Source organism: Coregonus clupeaformis, chromosome 26, assembly GCF_020615455.1.
Source record: "Coregonus clupeaformis isolate EN_2021a chromosome 26, ASM2061545v1, whole genome shotgun sequence".
NCBI classification, from domain to species: Eukaryota; Metazoa; Chordata; class Actinopteri; order Salmoniformes; family Salmonidae; genus Coregonus; species Coregonus clupeaformis.
The window spans coordinates 18,840,031-18,859,088 of record NC_059217.1 but is presented as its reverse complement, the minus strand read 5'-3'; the positions used below and the strand labels follow the sequence as shown (position 1 = coordinate 18,859,088).

Here is a 19,058-nt window from a genome sequence, read left to right as displayed (position 1 = left end):
AGGCCCAGTACATCACTGGGCCAAGCTTCCTGCCATCCAGGACTTCTATACTAGGCGTTGTCAGAGGAAGGCCCTAAAAATTGTCAGTGACTCCAGCCACCCTAGTCATAGACTGTTCTCTCTGCTACCGCACGGCAAGCGGTACCAGAGTGCCAAGTCTAGGTCCAAAAGGCTTCTTAACAGCTTCTACCCCCAAGTCATAAGACTCCTGAACAGCTAATCATGGCTACCCGGATTATTTGCATTGAATTCTGGCAAAGAGTATGTTCTTTTTTCTCAGCATGTCTACAGATTCTCCCTTCTCTCTGTTTTTGTTTGCTTGGAAATGTTGATACTGGAGACTGTTATCAGAAGAAACTGTGTAACCTAGCACTTATAGTGGCTAATAAATGCATTGCCATTAATTGGAAGGTTGGTTATCCTCCCACAATGTATGGAATAAATGTCAAGTTATGTACAGTATCACTAGATTTGTTTTAAGATTAAGGGTATACTGTGCAACTTTCATAAGGTCTGGATGCCTGATATGGCATACTGTATGACAAAAGCTGTCTGTATTGAAAACATGCCCACGTCAGGGGAGAATTAGGCAAATCCTAGCTGCTGGGCTGTTCAGTCCTGGCCCTGGGGGTCTGCTGTACTGTTGTCACTCTGACCTTGGCCTAATACACCTGAAACCAATAATGAATGCTTCACTAATATCCTAAAGATGAGTGGGGTGTGTTGGATTGGGGCGCTACAGGGCCATAGACCCCTAGGGGCAGGACGGGGTGACCCAGCTTTATTTTGTGCAAAAAGAGCTCTACAGTACTATTAGGTCTATGATATGAATTATATGGAGGATGTACTGTTTCTGTATGTTAATGTATAGGTGTATGTGTGTTTTCATTCAACTTTTGTTTTCCAAACCTTTCCCTTGAGACAAAAAAGAGATGGGAAGGAAGTTATGTTGGGGAGAGAGTTGAGTTATTGACTAGACTGGTGGGGGTCGGGCGTGTAGGCGGCTCGGGTTGGCTGGGCAGTCTGGCTGAAATTTGATATAGAGGATGTCTTAAAGGCAATCAAAAGTTGTCTTTGTACTTTATTTGTAAGAGTTGTTAATTTGTTAGGCTATTGGTTAAAGGTGCAACACAATACTGATTATTGAATTATCATGGATTTAGTTCAGTTTTATCAATCATTTAAACATATTTTAATAATCTCTTACCTAGCTTGATGACTGTGGGCATTTTTGCTTACTTTTTGTTCTAAATAGAGACGTCCAGAAGGGTCATGGGTCATATTAGATTGTGTAGAAATGTAGGAAAAGTGCTTTAGATTCCCCCCAAAATGGGAGGGCCCCCAGATCCCTTGCCAAGTTAAAAAGTTATAGTCAGTCGATCAATAATATAATAATACTCTTAGCAAAACTGTTTATTTTTACATTATGTATAATCTATGAGAATAGAAAGGTTCAGAACTTTTGTGAAACATCACAGCACAGTTGAAAAATATATGGCAAATAGAAATCAAAACTGGATGGTGTTCAGAGATAGATGGGAGGGGTTGAGTGGAGCTGAAGGATGGGACTAAAAACAAACAAAAGATAACTATTGTAACATATACTATGTCCGTAAAATGTATATAGTATGTATAAGCTGGAAGTAGAAGCCTAAGTGTTTTTGTCCATTAGTTTACTCCAATTAGGGGAGGGATGGTAGGGTTAGGGGAAAATAATAAAGGAAAAAAAAAAATATATAATATATATTTACAAAATAATATATGGGGGATTGGAAATGATACAGACAATTACATTAATGGGAGCCACAATCTATCTGCAATATTAAAGCTGATCTACCCTTTATATAATTTTTTTTACAAACAGTGTATAGATTTTTTTGTCCCTTGCACTTCTAAAACTGTGAGGACAGACGCTGGGAGACAAGAAGCAAGTACAGGGAGTGAACATTTAATGGAAAAAACAGACAGGAACAAAACACGGACAGAGTCTGGAGTCCAGGAGAGTCCAATGAGCGCTGATGCGTGTAACGATGGTGACAGGTGTGCGTAATGATGGGCAGCCTGGCGCCCTCGAGCGCCAGGGAGGGGGAGCGGGGGCAGGCATGACAAAAACCAAAGTTGCGCCCCTGGTTTTTATCCAGACTCTTGAAAGTCAGTCGCAGTTTCTTGTTCCTTCAGGTACTCATTAATGTCAAGACTTTCGTCTTTGACCTGGTCTCCAGATGAAACAATTTTTTGGGAAGAATAAAACAAAAATTAATTTACAATCCATCACCAGTGTACATTTTTATATTTTTTTGTGTAGACATTCCTAGCTTGAAATAATAATTGGACAATCTCTCCAAAACCCTTAGATAAGACACTTTAACTGGAGAGTCGCAGTTGGCTGCTCGCCCTTCAGCTGGACTGTTGTGCCACCTACTGTTGTTGTTTTTTAGAAAACATTGAGGATTCCGGTTCCGGTGGCATGCATTGAAATGCGTGGCTTTTTCGTGGCTTTCTTTTACTAAATAACTATGAATTAACTGACTCATTTTCAAATAATTGTCAACATATAACATCACATTAAGGTGTGCGATGTTCACTGTATTAGAAGGAACAGGTCTGTTTCACTCTGGCATATTCTGTCCGTTCACAATTCACCTGCTCTCAACACCCAACAACAGAAAGAGTTGGCCACTACTATCCGAGAGACGGTTCGTTAGGAAATGACCTCTGCCCTCAACTTGCAATTAAAACCGATAAATGAATCTCTTGCACTGCTCACTTCTAAAGTGGACACCTACTCAACTAAAAGTGGAAAGTTTGGAGACAGCATACAATGTATTATTTGTTTTTGTATAGACAATTTATTTCATTTTTTCATTTTTTCATCTTTAACACATAACAACCAACACATTAAACAAAACAAAAAAACACAAATAGAAAATACAAATACATTATTTTTTCTGATAAATAATATGCTATTTCATGGCCATGATATTATTTTATGTGCCATTAAGGAAACACAAGAATTGTTCCCATATCTTTTTGGAGTCTGTATAATTTTTCTCCAGCCTCTTTGCTAAATGATTTCAAATGATGTTGTTTTTATCAACATATTCATCCACTCCGTTGGCTCATTGGAGCTTTTCCAAAGTTTCACGACTAGCCTTAACACTAACACAATACCTAAACATAATATTTACAATTCTGTCTGGTTAATCCCTCTTATTTCAGACTCGTCACTCAACAGACCCAGTCTTGGTGACCTAGGTACATGGAATCCAAGACCATCTCCCATGCACTGAAGTAAGGCTTTGTCCCATAGGGGGTGCACAACTGGGCATTCCCACAGTGTTCCCACAGGAGAGTTCCTTTTGCCCCTCCACATCGCTAATGCAGGAGGTTGGTGGCACCATAATTGAAGAGGACTGGCTCGTGGTAATGGCTGGAGTGGAATTAGTGTAATGGTATCAAATACATCAAACACATGGTTTCCATGTGTTTGATGCCATTCCATTTGCTCTGTTCCAGCCGTTATTATGAGCCGTCCTCCCCTCAGCAGCCTCCTGTGAATTCGCCAACACACATCATCATGTGACAAACCCAACCTATGTAACCTTAGGGGAGGGAGTAAAATAAAATCTATTAAAAACGTTAAATTGTATACCTTTTCCCTTGGCTTCTCTGACATTTTGGCCAATATCTGAAATAATATACAATCATGTCTTCTGATCTATCTCACATTGTAAATCCCTTTGCCACACAATTCTCAAGTTTTTACAGGTGTCATTTTTAACCTTTAACAGCATTTTGTAACATAAAGAAGCTAATTTTACAGAGCTTGGTAGTAAAGACAATTTTTCTACAACATTGTTGTCTTTTTTCATAATGGCACCACCTAGTGTGACAAACAGCTTTAATTTGCATATATCTTCATACACATTATCACAAAGTTTATTCCCTATTTCTTCAAATGACAAAAATACCTCATTCTTGTGCAGGACTCCAAAGAATGAACCCCTTCTCTTACCCATTTCCCCCACATTATTGACTGCTTTCCCACACAAATAGCAGGATTATACCATACAGAAGCATATCTTTGTCTATGTGGAGACTCTTTGATCCTTTTATGTGTTGACTACCACACTGCCCTAGGCATAGAATTGGATTGACGCCCTGAATATCTGTATCATTGGCTATTTTTTGGGATAGAATATGTAACGGTCCGAAAGGAGCTGTCAAACCACTTTCCAACCCAACCCACCTCTCCTCAACTTCCTCTCTCCTCCAGTGCTTAGCCATTCTGAATAGCTCGAAAGCCACATTGTACAGTCCAAATGTGGGAGTCCTAACCCTCTTCGGTATGCATTTTCTGCATACTGGTGAGTGGTCTTTCCCCCTCCGGTGTAAAGTCTTTAATAATACCATTATACTGCTTAAACATTTATGATGGAATGCATATCGGTAGCATCATTGAAATGTAATACAATTTAGGAACAACCATCATTTTAATTAATTCATTTCTCACCATAAACTAAGATTTAACAACTTCCACTTGTCCATGTTTTGTTTTAATTTTTGGATAACTGGAAGCATATTGATATCCACTATCTTATCCAACAGCGGCCAATGTGACAGAGGGGCGACTCCATGACCTGGAAACATCGTGAACTGAGCTAGAAGGGAAAATCAATCTCCTAAAAAATAAAAATAAATCACTCTTATGTCATTCGCTTAAATTAAAAGTGTGGGTCATAGGACTTGAAACTGGTGTGGAAGCGGGCAACCGAACTTCCTTCATGAGCAATATTTTCTATTAACTGTTTGGGCAGAAGATGCTGGGTCCCATGCGGCTGATAAACATTGCGCACATCTGTATGATTGGACGAATCCAGTTTTTAAGTCAAATGGCAAATTGTTCGCCTCGCAGCGGAATCGGGGGCTCTGACCTATGCGGAGAAGAGGATCAGCATCTACCCAGACCTGAGTGCTGAAACAGAGGGCAACCTACAACGAGGTGAGATCACAGCTATGCAAGATAAACCTGAGATGAGGTGTTGTGAGAACTCGATCAGTAGGAATAGCGTTTATTTGAAAGAGCGCTCGGTAAGCCACACCCCAGTGGGCAGACCTAGGCATGTTGCACTGGGATACGATTTAATATGAAGAAAAGCCTCTTAATTTACAATGGGTCCGCTGTGTTTCTGTGTAGCTTGGTTATGCTAATATAGCCAATTTGAGACTAGTGTATTGCAATTAATTTCGTCTTTGACTTAGTAAGTAAAATATATTTGAGTAAACAGAGAAACAACAACAAACGACAGTTTGCAATAGAACATACCAGAGGGGGGCATCGTTTACTAGGCTACTTAAATTATTGGGACCATATAGTTACCACCAGGTGTTTGGAATATATTGAGTTCGTTGGCAAAACAGACTATGGGACGCCTTTTCACACGGATATTTATTTGTCAAAGGTCCGCGGTGGGTCTGTGTAAACTATGCGATTATATTGGAGACAAGTTTATAGCAGTCAATGTCATCTATTCATTTACTGTTATAGTATTTATAAGTAGCAGCCATATCAGCCAGGGAAATTATTGTTGTCACTTTATGATAGAACATTTCGATTTTTCTGCCTGACTGTGGCACGCATTACCTGAATTGTTAGGATTTTTTTGCCATCCATCGAGTTAGACTCAACCATTACTTCCATGGTAATAGTCCGCGTCCCGGTAATAGCCCCAAAATTAATCAATCAAAGATTCTCCCGCTTCTACAAAGAATTGAACACCTGATTTTAAATCCACACAAAGCCACACTATGTTATTTCTAAAAGATTTAAGAACTCCTCTTCTCTAAACAGAGGAAGCAAGCTTGCTGGGAGCCCAAATCTCTCACAGTGAACTCAAAAGGCTTTTGGATAGCATGAATAAAGACGAATCACCTGGATGGGACGGTATTCCTCCTGAGGTCTATTTAATAATAATATGACATTTAGCAGATGCTTTTATCCAAAGCGACCTACAGTCATGTGTGCATACATTTTTACGTATGGTCCCGGGGATCGAACCCACTACCCTGGCATTACAAGCGCCATGCTCTACCAATTGAGCTACAGAGGACCACAATGTTGGAATCAATTAGGTCCACTATTGCTTGAAAGATTAATACAGATGTTCATTTGGGAGAGATGTGAATTCAGAACTAATTTTGCTTTTATTAAAACAAGTTTTAAATGGTCTGTCCTCGGTTGCAACACTCACTACCGAGTTCCAAACTGCCTCTGGAACATCAGCACAATAACTGTTTGTCGGGAGCTTCATGAAATGGGTTTCCATGGCCGAGCAGCCGCACACAAGCCTAAGATCACCATGCATAATGCCAAGCGTCGGCTGGAGTGGTGTAAAGCTTGCCGCCATTGGACTCTGGAGCAGTGGAAACGCGTTCTCTGGAGTGATTAATTACGCTTCACTATCTAACAGTCCGACGGCCGAATCTGGGTTTGGCGGATGCCAAGAGAATGCTACCTGCCCAAATGCATAGTGCCAACTGTAACGTTTGGTGGAGGAGGAATAATGGTCTGGGGCTGATTTTCATGGTTCGGGCTAGGCCCCTTAGTTCCAGTGAAGGGAAATCTTAACGCTACAGCATACAATGACATTGTAGACAATTCTGTGCTTCCAACTTTGTGGCAACAGTTTGGGGAAGGCCCTTTCCTGTTTCAGCATGACAATTCCCCCATGCACAAAGCGAGGTCCATACAGAAATGGTTTGTCGAGATCGGTGTGGAAGAACTTGACTGGCCTGCACAGAGCCCTAACCTCAACCCCATCAAACACCTTTGGGATGAATTGGAATGCCGGATGAGAGCCAGGCCTAATCGCCCAACATCAGTGCCAGACCTCACTAATGCCCTTGTGGCTGAATGGAAGCAAGTCCCCACAGCAATGTTCTCTCTCTCGATGCAGAAAAAGCTTCTGATATACTAGAATGGTCATATCGCTGGTCTGTCTTGGAACATATGGGAATTGTCTACAATTTCATTAATATGATTAAAATCCTATATGCCAAACCCTCAGCCATAGTTATCACAGGCAATATCTGCTCTGCTACTTTCAGAATCACTAGAACCAGCAGACAAGGCGATCCAATTTCGCCTTTGCTATTCTTATTATCCATGGAACTCTTGGCCCAGGCAATTCGTCAATCGAAGGAAATAAAACCAATTATTTCCCTAAAACCTACTGATCACTTCATCTCATTATATGCAGATGATATTTTACTACAGCTAGACAATGTATCTCAATCGCTCCCAAAAGCATTGAAGATTGTTGATAAATTCAGCTTCATCTCAAGTTATAAAATGTATCTAACCAGATCAGCCCTACAGGTCCCCTGTAGCTCAGTTGGTAGAGCATGGCGCTTGCAACGCCAGGGTTGTGGGTTCGTTTCCCACGGGGGGCCAGTATGAAAATGTATGCACTCACTAACTGTAAGTCGCTCTGGATAATGACTAAAATGTAAATGTACTGCCTCTCAAGACCCCAATGGTGGACTCCATCTCTACTTATGGAATTCCAATCATTTCCCATTTTAAATATCTGGGAGTAGATATATTTCTTTCCTTAGATAAAACCATTGCCAGAAACTTTAACAGAACGCTCAAATCAATTCAATCCGACCACAGTAGATGAAATAATACCCCTTAAAGAATGTAAACTACTCTTTGGTCCTATTATTGCTCACCAGAGGTGGGACCATGTCACTATTATTAGAGTCACAAGCAAGTCTCAAGTCCAGTCCCAGGTAGAGCAAGTCACTATTATTAGAGTCACAAGCAAGTTTCAAGTCGAGTCCCAGGTAGAGCGGATCAGTATTGAGTCAAGTCATGCATTCTAAGAGCAAGTCATGTCAAGTCCAGTCACACGTTTTTTTATGTCAAGTCTCATGTCAAGTAAAACAAATGTATACAGGCAATGAGTACATTTACATGCACACTAATAATTCCATATTAAACTGATTATGGCAGTAGGCAGATTATGCAATAGTTATGTAAACACCTTACTCTACTTATCTTAATTGGCCTAAGGTCAAAATCCAAGTAAGCATATGCCGATTAAAACACCTGGTTTTCTGAGCAATCTTTCGAATTATTAGGACATGTAAACACCCTAATCAGCTTTCCAACGATGCATTTGATCTGCACATTTGCTAGCACCAGCCTAGTGAACCTCCCTCTTTAGCACGAGTGAAGTGTGTTAGGAACAACTGAATGTATGCGTCTTTTAGAAGTAGTTTTCACATACAAACGTTATATGTCCGAACTCAAAATCAAATGTGCTTCCCAAAAATAACCCTGTGGTAGAACGTTTATTTTGATTGCCGATTTTCTGCATTTTAGAGTGCCATCAGGTAGCCTGATTTCAGATGTGTCCATGTAAACAGGATTATTTTGGAAATCATTCTTCTTGCAAAGCATGTAAACGTTTTAATCGAAGTATTATATTAATCTGACTATCCACAATAATCACATTATTGTGTGCATGTAACCGCACTCAATGACTTATTCAACTACAAATCTTTGTCTATTTATTAAGGCTACCAGACAGCCCTTTTCATTATTTTGTCTACAACACATTTTGATTGTGTAATAATATATTTTAACATCAAATTCCAACTGCAAGCTTCATAAGTAAATTATCAATCTCAAGCAATTTTGACATACCAAATGACTTGTAGGCCTATGCTAGTAATAGTTGCTTGATGCCCCATTGCTGGTGAGCTTGCAAAGTAAATGGTTCATATTCTTGATCACCAAACAAGTTTTTGAGCTGCATATTCATTTATGTCAATACTCCCTCCCTACAATTTGACCCGATCCTATAGCTGTACAACAAATCAGCAAAAGGAGTTGTTGAAAGCTTGGGAGGCTGCGCAAATGTAGCCTCCCACTGGGCACATATGTCAATTCAACATCTATTCCACGTTGGTTCAGCATAATTTCGCTGAAATGATGTGGAAACAATGTTGACTCAACCTGTGTGTGCCCCGTGGGCTGTCATTACAGCCATAAATGGTGATGCATTTTCCAAACGCAAGATTCAGAAATAAATTGCGGTTTACACCTGCATTTTGAGCTGAAAGTCATTCATTGCAGCAATCAATATGAACTAGGGATAGCATGTCACATTGCAGCCTGGTCTCATAGACTAGACGTAACATAGTAAATCAATTCTATGTCCTCAGCATGGTCTGTATGGTCCTCTGTAGCTCAATTGGTAGAGCATGGTGCTTGTAATGCCAGGGTAGTGGGTTCAATCCCTGGGACCACCCATACGTAAAAATGTATGCACACATGACTGTAAGTTGCTTTGGATAAAAGCGTCTGCTAAATGGCATATTATTATTATTATTTCCGGGACACTGTCATTAGTATGATATATATTACCTTTGGTATGGTTACTAAAGATAAAAGGTTATTAAGGCAAAAACGAAAGTAGGGTGGGTGGATGGGTGGATGGATGGATGGATGGGCTCGGCGTATAACACGAACATCTAACAACCCAAAGGTTGCATGTTTAAATCTCATCACGGAAAACTTTAACATTTTAGCTAATTAGCAGCTTTGCAACTATAGTAGATATAAAGTAGTAAGTACATTGAACAAAAATATAAACACAACATGTAAAGTGTTGGCCCCATGTTTCATGAGCTGAAATAACATCCCAGAAATGTTCCATACGCACAAAAAGCTCATGTCTCTCAAATTTTGTGCACAAATTTGTTTACATCCCTGTTAGTGGGCATTTTTCCTTTGCCAAGATAATCCATCCACCTGACAGGTGTGGCATATCAAGAAGCTGATTAAACAGCATGGTCATTACACAGGTGCTCCTTGTGCTGGGGACAATAAAAGGCCACTCTAAAATGTGCAATTTGTTCACACAACACAATGCCACAAATGTCTCAAGTTTTTAGGGAGTGTGCAATTTGCATGCTGACTGTAGGAATGTCCACCAGAGCTGTTGCCAGATAATTTAATGTTCATTTCTCTATAATAAGCCTCCTCCAACATCGTTTTAGAGAATTTGGCAATTACGTCCAACCGGCCTCACAACCGCAGACCATGTGTATGGCGTTGTGTGGGCGAGCGGTTTGCTGATGTCAATGTTGTGAACAGAGTGATCCATGGTGGCGGTGGGGTTATGGTATGGCCAGGCATAAGCTATGGACAACGAACACAATTCAATTTTATCAATGGCACTTTGAATGCACAGAGATACCGTGACGAGATCCTGAGGCCCATTGTCGTGCCATTCGTCCGCCGCCATCACCTCATGTTTCAGCATGATAATGCACGGCCCCATGTTGCAAGGATCTGTACACAATTCCTGGAAGCTGAAAATGTCCCAGTTCTTCCATGGCCTGCATACTCACCAGAGATGTCACCCATTGGGATGCTCTGGATCGACGTGTACGATAGCTTGTTCCAGTTCCCACCAATATCCAGCAACTTCGCACAGCCATTGAAGAGGAGTGTGACAACATTCCACAGGCCTCAATCAACAGCCTGATCAACTCTATGCGAAGGAGATGTGTCACGCTGCATGAGGCAAATGGTGGTCACTCCAGATACTGGCTGGTTTTCTGATCCACGGCCCTACTTTTTTTTAAAGGTATCTGTGACCACCAGGTCAATATCTGTATTCCTAGTCATATGAAATCCATAGATTAGGGCTAATGATTTTAAATTAATGTATGTTGCGTTTATATGTTTGTTCAGTATAGGTGACCTGGAACGTGCCATGCAGCCTCCTACAAATATAGGCTACCTGGAACGTGCCCGACAACTTCCTCCGCCTCTGACTGTATGGTTAGCTACTGCTATTTAGAATCCTTGGGACGTCCATGTCCATGTCCATGTCCTAAATCCTAACCTCTACCCTACTCTAACGTTAACCCTTACTAAACCCTAACCTTAACCCTTGCCTAACCATTTAAAATGTTAACTTCAATGGGGTGATATCACAGTTGGGACGACCCAGGGATCCCGTATAGGAAGGACCCCGACTGTAGAACGAACGTTGTCACCAGTCATCGCCGCTGCTATGAGGTGTGTTGAGATTACTAAGGACTGACGTCCATAGTTAAGAGGTTCAACTAAGAGGTTTATGGATTTCATGATGATGAAGAAAAAAAAATTCAAGTTTAAAGTGGATTTCGAGCTGGACGAGCTCTCCTCCGTCCCCTTTGTCAATGGTGTCCTATTTTGTAAAGTCCGACTCCTTGACGGCGGGTTCTCCGAGGAGTCGTCTCGGTGAGAATGCTAACTGTTAGCTAGCTAATCAATGCTAGATAACGTTGTATTAGCTTATAGTTGTCATATCTGTTACATAAAAACTTTTCAATATTAGCCATAACGTTACATTGCTAGCTAGCAGATAAAGGACAATGTGGGTACAGGTTGCCAAGCTAGTTATTGTTGTTAGTTTGCCTGCTAGCTAGCTAAGTTAGTTAGCTGCCAGGCTTAGTCTAGCAAGAAGCAACCATCACCCGACAAGCACTCAGTGCACAGCTTCGGCTGTAAAGAATGCCAGGCTGGATCTGCAGCATGCATAACTAGAAAGTTAGCTACTGCCCAATAACCCTGTCGTTAGTATAGACAATAGATGCCTGTCTGCGTGGATGCTGGAGTGTAGAGTCACAGGTAACTCTAAAAAACGTTTGATAAGTGTCAGTGTCAGTGCCACAGGAGGTTGGTGGCACCTTAATTGGGGAGGACGGGTTCATAGTAATGGCTGGAACAGTATAAAAGGAATGGTTTCGAACTCATCAAACACATGATACCATTCCATTAACTCCATTCTAGCCGTTATTATGAGCCGTCCTCCCCTCAGCAGCCTCCTGTGATCAGTGCATGCGTGCCACGGTGAAAGTCCAGGCTGCCGACAGTACTTAGCACCTCTGAACAGTGTTGCCAGTCAATCTCTTTTGTGTTCACACAGCAAAGACCTTGAAGTTGTCAGCCACTCATCCTTGTTAAAATACTCCAAACCAGACAGTGGCAGTAGCATTGTTTGGCAATGCATGTCAGTCCGCATTGCTTATGTTCTAGATTCCAAGCTATCTGTGCTAATGTTGCTATTTTGTCGAAAGCTCTTGTTGATACTAGCTAGATGGCCACAGCTATCTAACTACTTAGCAAAATGACGAAGAAACCATTTCATTCACTCTCCACAATCCCATGCTGCCAGTGCCAGCCCATAGCCAAATGTTTAGCTAGTTAGCCAACATTAGCATATTCGCTAGCTAGCACAACACAGCACTGCACAAACTCGGCAGCTAATACAGGCAGCTGTTTCATTGAAACTAGCTAATCCATTGTGATTTATTTATAATGTCAATACTAGCTACAATGGTTAGCTAGCTTGGAGGAAATATTTAGTGTTGTGTGCATTGCGTCTGTGCACTTAACTAGCTACCATCCCGTAGCCTACATTGCATATGAAGTGTGACTGGCTCATCTGTAGATGTACGGAGAAAATGCCCTATTTTTGTACTTTTTTGGCTCCCCCACATGGGTGTTCGTGCTCTCTGATTGTCTCAAAGTGAAGTTGTTGGCCACTGACGAGCAAGTAGAATCGGTAGGTTCGTCGCTACCTGGTCAGCACGCAGCAGGTACTGCTTTTGTTCTATCAAGAGAATGAACTGTCTCACACTGTAATAAGTACCTATTGGCAGCAGAGCATATGAGCGGAGTGGAGCGGTGAGAATCTCAGCTCCTCGCTCACGGAGCTGTTCACCCCTCCGCTCCCCCACTCAAAGCCACATCAGGCCAGTCCGCTCATTATCGCTCAGCGCTCAACGCAGTTTGCATCGCGCTCCACTCAAATCGCCCCCCGCTCACTCAAAAAAAGGAACAAAATCTGCATGTATTTCACTTTTAGCTTAAACCACAGCCTTACTTTATCTTCCCGAATTTGTTGCATACAGACTCATCTCGGATTATCCATTCTGTCTTGAAACGGGGATCTAACACTGACGCTAAAATGAGATGTTAATCAGTATAGTATATTCCATAGCGAATTGACACGTTGTTTGCCAATGTTTCTGCAAAAGCAGCGATGCCCATTGGAAGTGCAGCGTGAGTGTAATCGGTGAGCAGGGATTTGATTTTTGTGACAGCAGGGAGGATCATCCCCAGGTTCCCCAGCTCCTTCTGCATTTTGTCTGTGAGATCTGCTAGTGGTGTCAGCACACTGACAAGGTGCGTCAGCTGCCGTACTTGATTCAGGGTGATGTTAGTTAGCAACATTAGACTTGAGTTTGTTTTGCCATAACGGGTATTTTTGGAACAACCGGATGAACGACTGAATCATCCGCAGCTGGCTGCTCCATCGAATGGCGCAGGCATTTGTGGGGCGGACACCTAATTGGTCGGTTTCCTCTGTGCTCTTGCGTACACTTTTCACCAGGTGCCCGACTTTCACTAACAGCCTATTAATGTTGTCGTGCTCGTTAAAGGCGTTTTTGATCGCCAGCTGAAGCATGTGAATGGGGCATCTCAGATGTAAATTTTTCTTGGGGGGTGTAGCCCGGTTGAGCTGCGCTGGCGAAGTGTTGCATCCCTTCGCGTTCTCCTTTACTCAGCGGTTCATAGTCCATGAAAATCATTTCAAAAAATGCTACATCCAGCTCTCTTTTTCTCTCCCTTGTTATGGTTGGGCCTTTGCGTGCAGTGAATAAACTTTTGAATTCCTCAACTCTTTTCTCTTGTTGCTGCTGCTGCTCCTCTCGCTCTATAAAATACAAATTCATGGACGACACAAATTAAATTAAACAGATGGATTCTGGGTCAGGCTTGAGCATGCTTCAGACTCGTGGTGTGAGCGAGCGAAATTCGAGCGGGACATAGGGCGACGCTCCGTCCTTTTAAAAATGCCGCTCTGCGCTCTGTTCAAAATCCGTCCGCTCACGCTCCACGCTCGCTCCCGCTCCACTCCGCTCATATGCTCTGATTGGCAGTGAGATTCTCTGTGTGTTTCATGCTTTACCTTGGAAAGCCATCTCATAGTGTAGCTCTAACGCCACATTAACCTCATACCTGAGTCAGGGAGGAGAGAGGAAATGTGGTGATGCTAAATGTTTCCAGAAATCCTTCAGCAGAGTCAATGTGGCTTGCTGTGTTCTCAGTTTTAGCTCAACCCTCCAGCCCTACACAGATTCACAATGACATCATACTTTGCCTCAACTTTTTTGATTCCTTGATTGATAAGAATCTTAGATTTTACAGTTTCACCCATTCAGTAGTGATGTGACAGCAGAGCTCTTCTTCCTGATTCATGGGCATGATGCTGCATCTCTTTGTGCCAGACAGGAAACAGGGCCTGAGTCAGGTCATCTGAGAAGGTCTGGCTAGGGTCAGATTACCCAACCTCTGGAGCCTGGCCATAGCACAGCACACGTCCCCAAAGCTTGTCAGATTTGCAGACGTGAGATGGAGTTTAGCCTGTACACTATGCAAGGGCTGTGGGCAAGCTTTAGACTTTAATTTCTAAATGCTTTGCCTTTGACAAATCCTTCTCTTAATCTGGTGAAAACTTCCTTTGATTGAGTGGTAGGTCTACGTATGAAAGAGAGCCTCTGGGCAATTCCACGTTAAAATAATTATACTTTAATTCAGTTATTTTTTACTGTAAAATGTATGCCAAGCAAAAAGCATTGATTTTAACATTTAACAAAATATACAACTTTATGCACAAGGACTACTTTTAACTTTCCACTGACAAATTTACAAAAATGAATTTAGTGGAAGTGTGCAGATGCAAACTTTGGTAACGGAATTACAGTAAAATCTCCCTCAGGTTTTTATGCGACCACATTTTCTAAAAACGTATATCTGCTACGAATTAAGATCCAAAGATGTCTGCAGGAAGAATGGGTGTCAGCTATGACATGGCACCTTGAGTTTGAAAAAATATATTTTGGTTATTGAACCACAGTAAGTGAAGTGGATTTACACCTGGTAACAGAATTACACCATGGTCCCTGATCTGTACTACCCAGATCAGGGACTCATTCTCTTCATGTTTCTTAAGTTTGGACAGCACAGTACACCTTAGAGTACAGTGCAGTACAATACGGTTGAGTACAGTAGTGTAGTACAGTACAGTGTCGGCAGGTAGCTTAGTGGGTAAGAGCGTTGTGCCAGTAACCGAAAGGTCGCTGGTTCTAATCCCCGAGCCGACTAGGTGAAAAATCTGTTGATGTGCCCTTAAGCAAGGCACTTAACCCTAATTGCTCATGTAAGTCGCTCTGGATAAGAGCGTCTGCTAAATGACTAAAATGTAAAAATGTAAAATGTAGTACAATATACTGTACTATACTCTACTTTTCTGTATTGTACTGCACTCTACTGTGCTCTACTCACTGTACTTTACTATCCAAACTTGTGAAACATACGTCTATGATAGGTTCAGATTCGGTCTGGTCCATCTGTGGACGTTAACATCAAGGCCAGGGTGGACTGCTTTTCAACGTCCATGGACGTCCGGTGTCGGTCGGTGCTCAGTGAGTGAGGATGCTGGTTAAAGTAAATGGAAAGATGGGGCTCAGGGGTAGGTGTCAGTAAGAGCTGTGAGAGGTGACATTAACTGGAGAGTGAGAGAGGGAGGGGTTGTCCAGACTGCCTGTTATGAGCTGGACATACAGTGCATTCAGAAAGTATTCAGACCCCTTCACCGTTTCCACATTTTGTTACGTTACAGCCTTATTCTAAAATTGAGGGGAAAAAGTTTTTTTTTATCCATCTATACACAAAACCCCAAAAGGATGAAGCGATAACAGGTTAAGACATTTTACAACATTTATTGCAAATAAAAAACAAATACCTTATTTACATAAGTATTCAGACCCTTTGCTACGAGACTCAAAATTGAGTTCAGGTGCATCTGATTGCATTGATCATCCTTGAAATGTTTCTACAACTCAAATAAGCAAAGCGAAACGACAGTCCATCATTACTTGAAGAGATGAAGGTCAATCCGGAAAATGTCAAGAACTTTGAAAGTTTCTTCAAGTGCAGTCGCAAAAACCATCAAGCACTATGATGAAACTGGCTCCCATGAGGACCGCCACAGGAAAGGAAGACTGCAGAGGATAAGTTCATTAGAGTTAACTGCACCTCAGATTGCAGCCCAAATAAATGCTTCACAGAGTTCAAGTAACAGACACATCTCAACAGCAACTGTTCAGAGGAGACCACGTGAATCAGGCCTTCATGGTCGAATGGCCTCCACAATCCCCCGACCTCAACCCAATTGAGATGGTTTGGGATGAGTTGGACCGTAGAGTGAAGGAAAAGCAGCCAACAAGTGCTCAGCATATGTGGGAACTCCTTCAAGACTGTTGGAAAAGCATTCCTCATGAAGCTGGTTGAGAGAATGCCAAGAGTGTGCAAAGCTGTCATCAAGGCAAAGGGTGGCTATTTGAAGAATCTCAAATATAAAATATTTTGATTTGTTTAACACTGTTTTGGTTACTACATGATTCCATATGTGTTATTTCATAGTTTTGATGTCTTCACTATTATTCTACAATGTAGAAAATAGTAAAAATAAAGAAAAACCCTTGAATGAGTAGGTGTGTCCAAACTTTTTAAATCAGAACATCATTGAAAATAATAAATAATATAATAATATAATTATGGCTTTATTTTCCCTCAGCATGCATTTTTTTTCACTATTCTAAATGTCTAAAGAATCCATATGTTCTGGAATATGAACACAGAAATACTGGACATTTTGAACTCTTATTATGGTGGTGATTTGACAAAACTACAATCATGGTCTTGAATTGGACTCTCATTTGCTCTGGTCTTGAATCAGTCTTGAATACAACACTGGCGTGAGATGCAACTGAATTTTTTAGGGTGAGGAGAGAGAATGGAAGAAGCTTACCTTGAAGCGCTGGGTATCTTGTTATGACATGCGTTATCTGAAATAGGCCCACAGAATTATACCTATGGAGGAACTTTGAATGTCTTTGAACTTCAAAGTTGGTTTAACATTGGACCAGAGCAAACGTTAGTTAGCTTTTTTGGTCATGTGAGATTGATGAGAATGATCCATTATGGTCATTTTTAGATCTACAGGGTGAAGTTGGTCATTTCATAACGAGGACGGCAATCACTTTTTCCAGGCACGCTTCATGGCTGAAGCAAGAGGAGAAGAGAAGATCACTCCATAAAAATGTCTAAACCAGCGCTGTCCAACCCTCTTCCTGGAGATCTACTGTCCTGTAGGTTCAGTCCAACCCTAATTTAGCATATCTGATTCAGCTAGTTAAGGTCTTGTTGAGCAGCTAATAAGTAGAATCAGGTGTGTTTTAAATTAGGGTTGGACTGAAAACCCATAGGACGGTAGATCTCCAGGAAGAGGGTTGGGCAGCCCTGGTCTAAACCATTGATTTTGAGATGGGGGTGAAATCCAAACTTGTGATATACAGTGGGGAGAACAAGTATTTGATACACTGCCGATTTTGCAGTTTTTCCTACTTACAAAGCATGTAGAGGTCTGTAATTTTTATCATAGGTACACTTCAACTGTGAGAGACGGAATCTAAAACAAAAATCCAGAAAATCACATTATGATTTTTTAATAATTAATTTCAAGATTTTTAGAATGGATAATGAATGTGTTATGCAAGAAATGTTAGAGAATCGAATCGCATTGAATCGTTTCAAACTAAAATGTATCGTTCCTGTATCGTATTGGAGCCTATGTATCTAGATGTGTATCGAATCGTCTTGAAAGGAACAAAAATGCGCATCCCTAGTAAGTGCCTGTTGATATGATTCACTGTGAGTTTATTTCTAAGTAAAAACATTTAAAAGCCTTATGTTAGATCTGTGAGGGAACAACCACAATGCACCATTCTCCGCAGGTATTTTTTAACCGAGAGAGCAGTTCTCAGTGCTCTTTGTGTTTCTCGTTGAAAATCACATTTTCCTCATTAACTTGTTTATCTAAACAGCACGTGATTCGTTCCTCGGAGAGAAACCAGATCTATGATTCATTTTTTCTCTCTCCCCTTCTCTCTTGGCCTCTCATCTTGAGTGTGTCATTCTTCCTGCATTGTCTGCCAGACAGAAATGCCTGGTGCCCAGTTTTATTAGGTCTCTATGGTTACCAAAGTTCATGAAGTTGCTGAAAAGAATAGAAAAGAAACTATGTAGCCTACAAAGCAAAGTTTTCTCTAAAGCAATAACCCCTGAAAAGGGGTAGGCTAGGTTGGTATCCTGACCTGTTACTATGGTGTTGCTGGGATCAGGCTTGGCCACAACCTGTAATTGGATTAGAGGAGTTCTAGACTACGGTCCAGCTCATCGTCTACTATGTCTAGTTATTTAGGGGCATTTCCATGTAAAAGGACCCATGAGCACATAGCAGCACATAACATTTTGTGTCACATGAAAGTTAAGCGTCTCTATTTTTGAGAAAATAAGGCATATATAAATGTAACCATTTTCAGTCCTAAAAATGTGGAATAAGCGAAGGCTTTGATTTCTGGTCAAACAGATGGAAAAGGGGTCTTAGAAAACATCTATCAGGAAAAAGTCTTAAAAGGTAATAGAAATGCATCAAAACACAATATAGACCCCTACCAACTAATATCAACATTTATATTTAGTTTTACAGAAATTATTTGCCTTCTGTAAGTTTAATAAATATTGCCTAGTGTCTTGTCATTCTGTTTCCAAAAACCCACACATCTTTAAGATATTTTCACATTTCTCTCCCTCGTGAGGAGGGTAGATAATGAAGATTCCCAGAAGTAACAAGTAAAGGTAGACCTACCAATTATTTATAGTGTTTTTTACTGATAAAACTGATGATTGTGTTTATTGGGCAATTCCACTGTAACGGATTTAGGCAGAGACTCTGATTTTTCACTTTTAAATGTATGCCAAACAAACAAAAAACATAGATTTTTCAAAGTTTAACAAACCATTCAACTCTATACACAATGACTACTTTGAACAATTTACACAGTAAAAAATAAATAATAAA

The 19,058-nt window shown here is 41.1% G+C and overlaps 1 protein-coding gene across 2 annotated transcripts in view; it reads left to right on the top strand.

Annotated features, from left to right (window-relative positions):
• The first annotated feature begins 10,908 nt into the window (after positions 1–10,908).
• The window catches only part of LOC121540467 (protein FAM102B-like), a 34,080-nt gene continuing 25,930 nt past the window's right edge, over positions 10,909–19,058 (top strand). Inside the window, exon 1 of one of the 2 annotated variants that reach the window (XM_041849351.1) lies at positions 10,909–11,101. In XM_041849351.1, the coding sequence (XP_041705285.1) occupies positions 11,097–11,101 (5 nt within the window). In that variant the 5' untranslated portion in view covers positions 10,909–11,096. Of the gene's footprint in view, positions 11,306–19,058 lie in introns of both variants that reach the window. The other variant, XM_041849350.1, reaches the window with a different exon arrangement.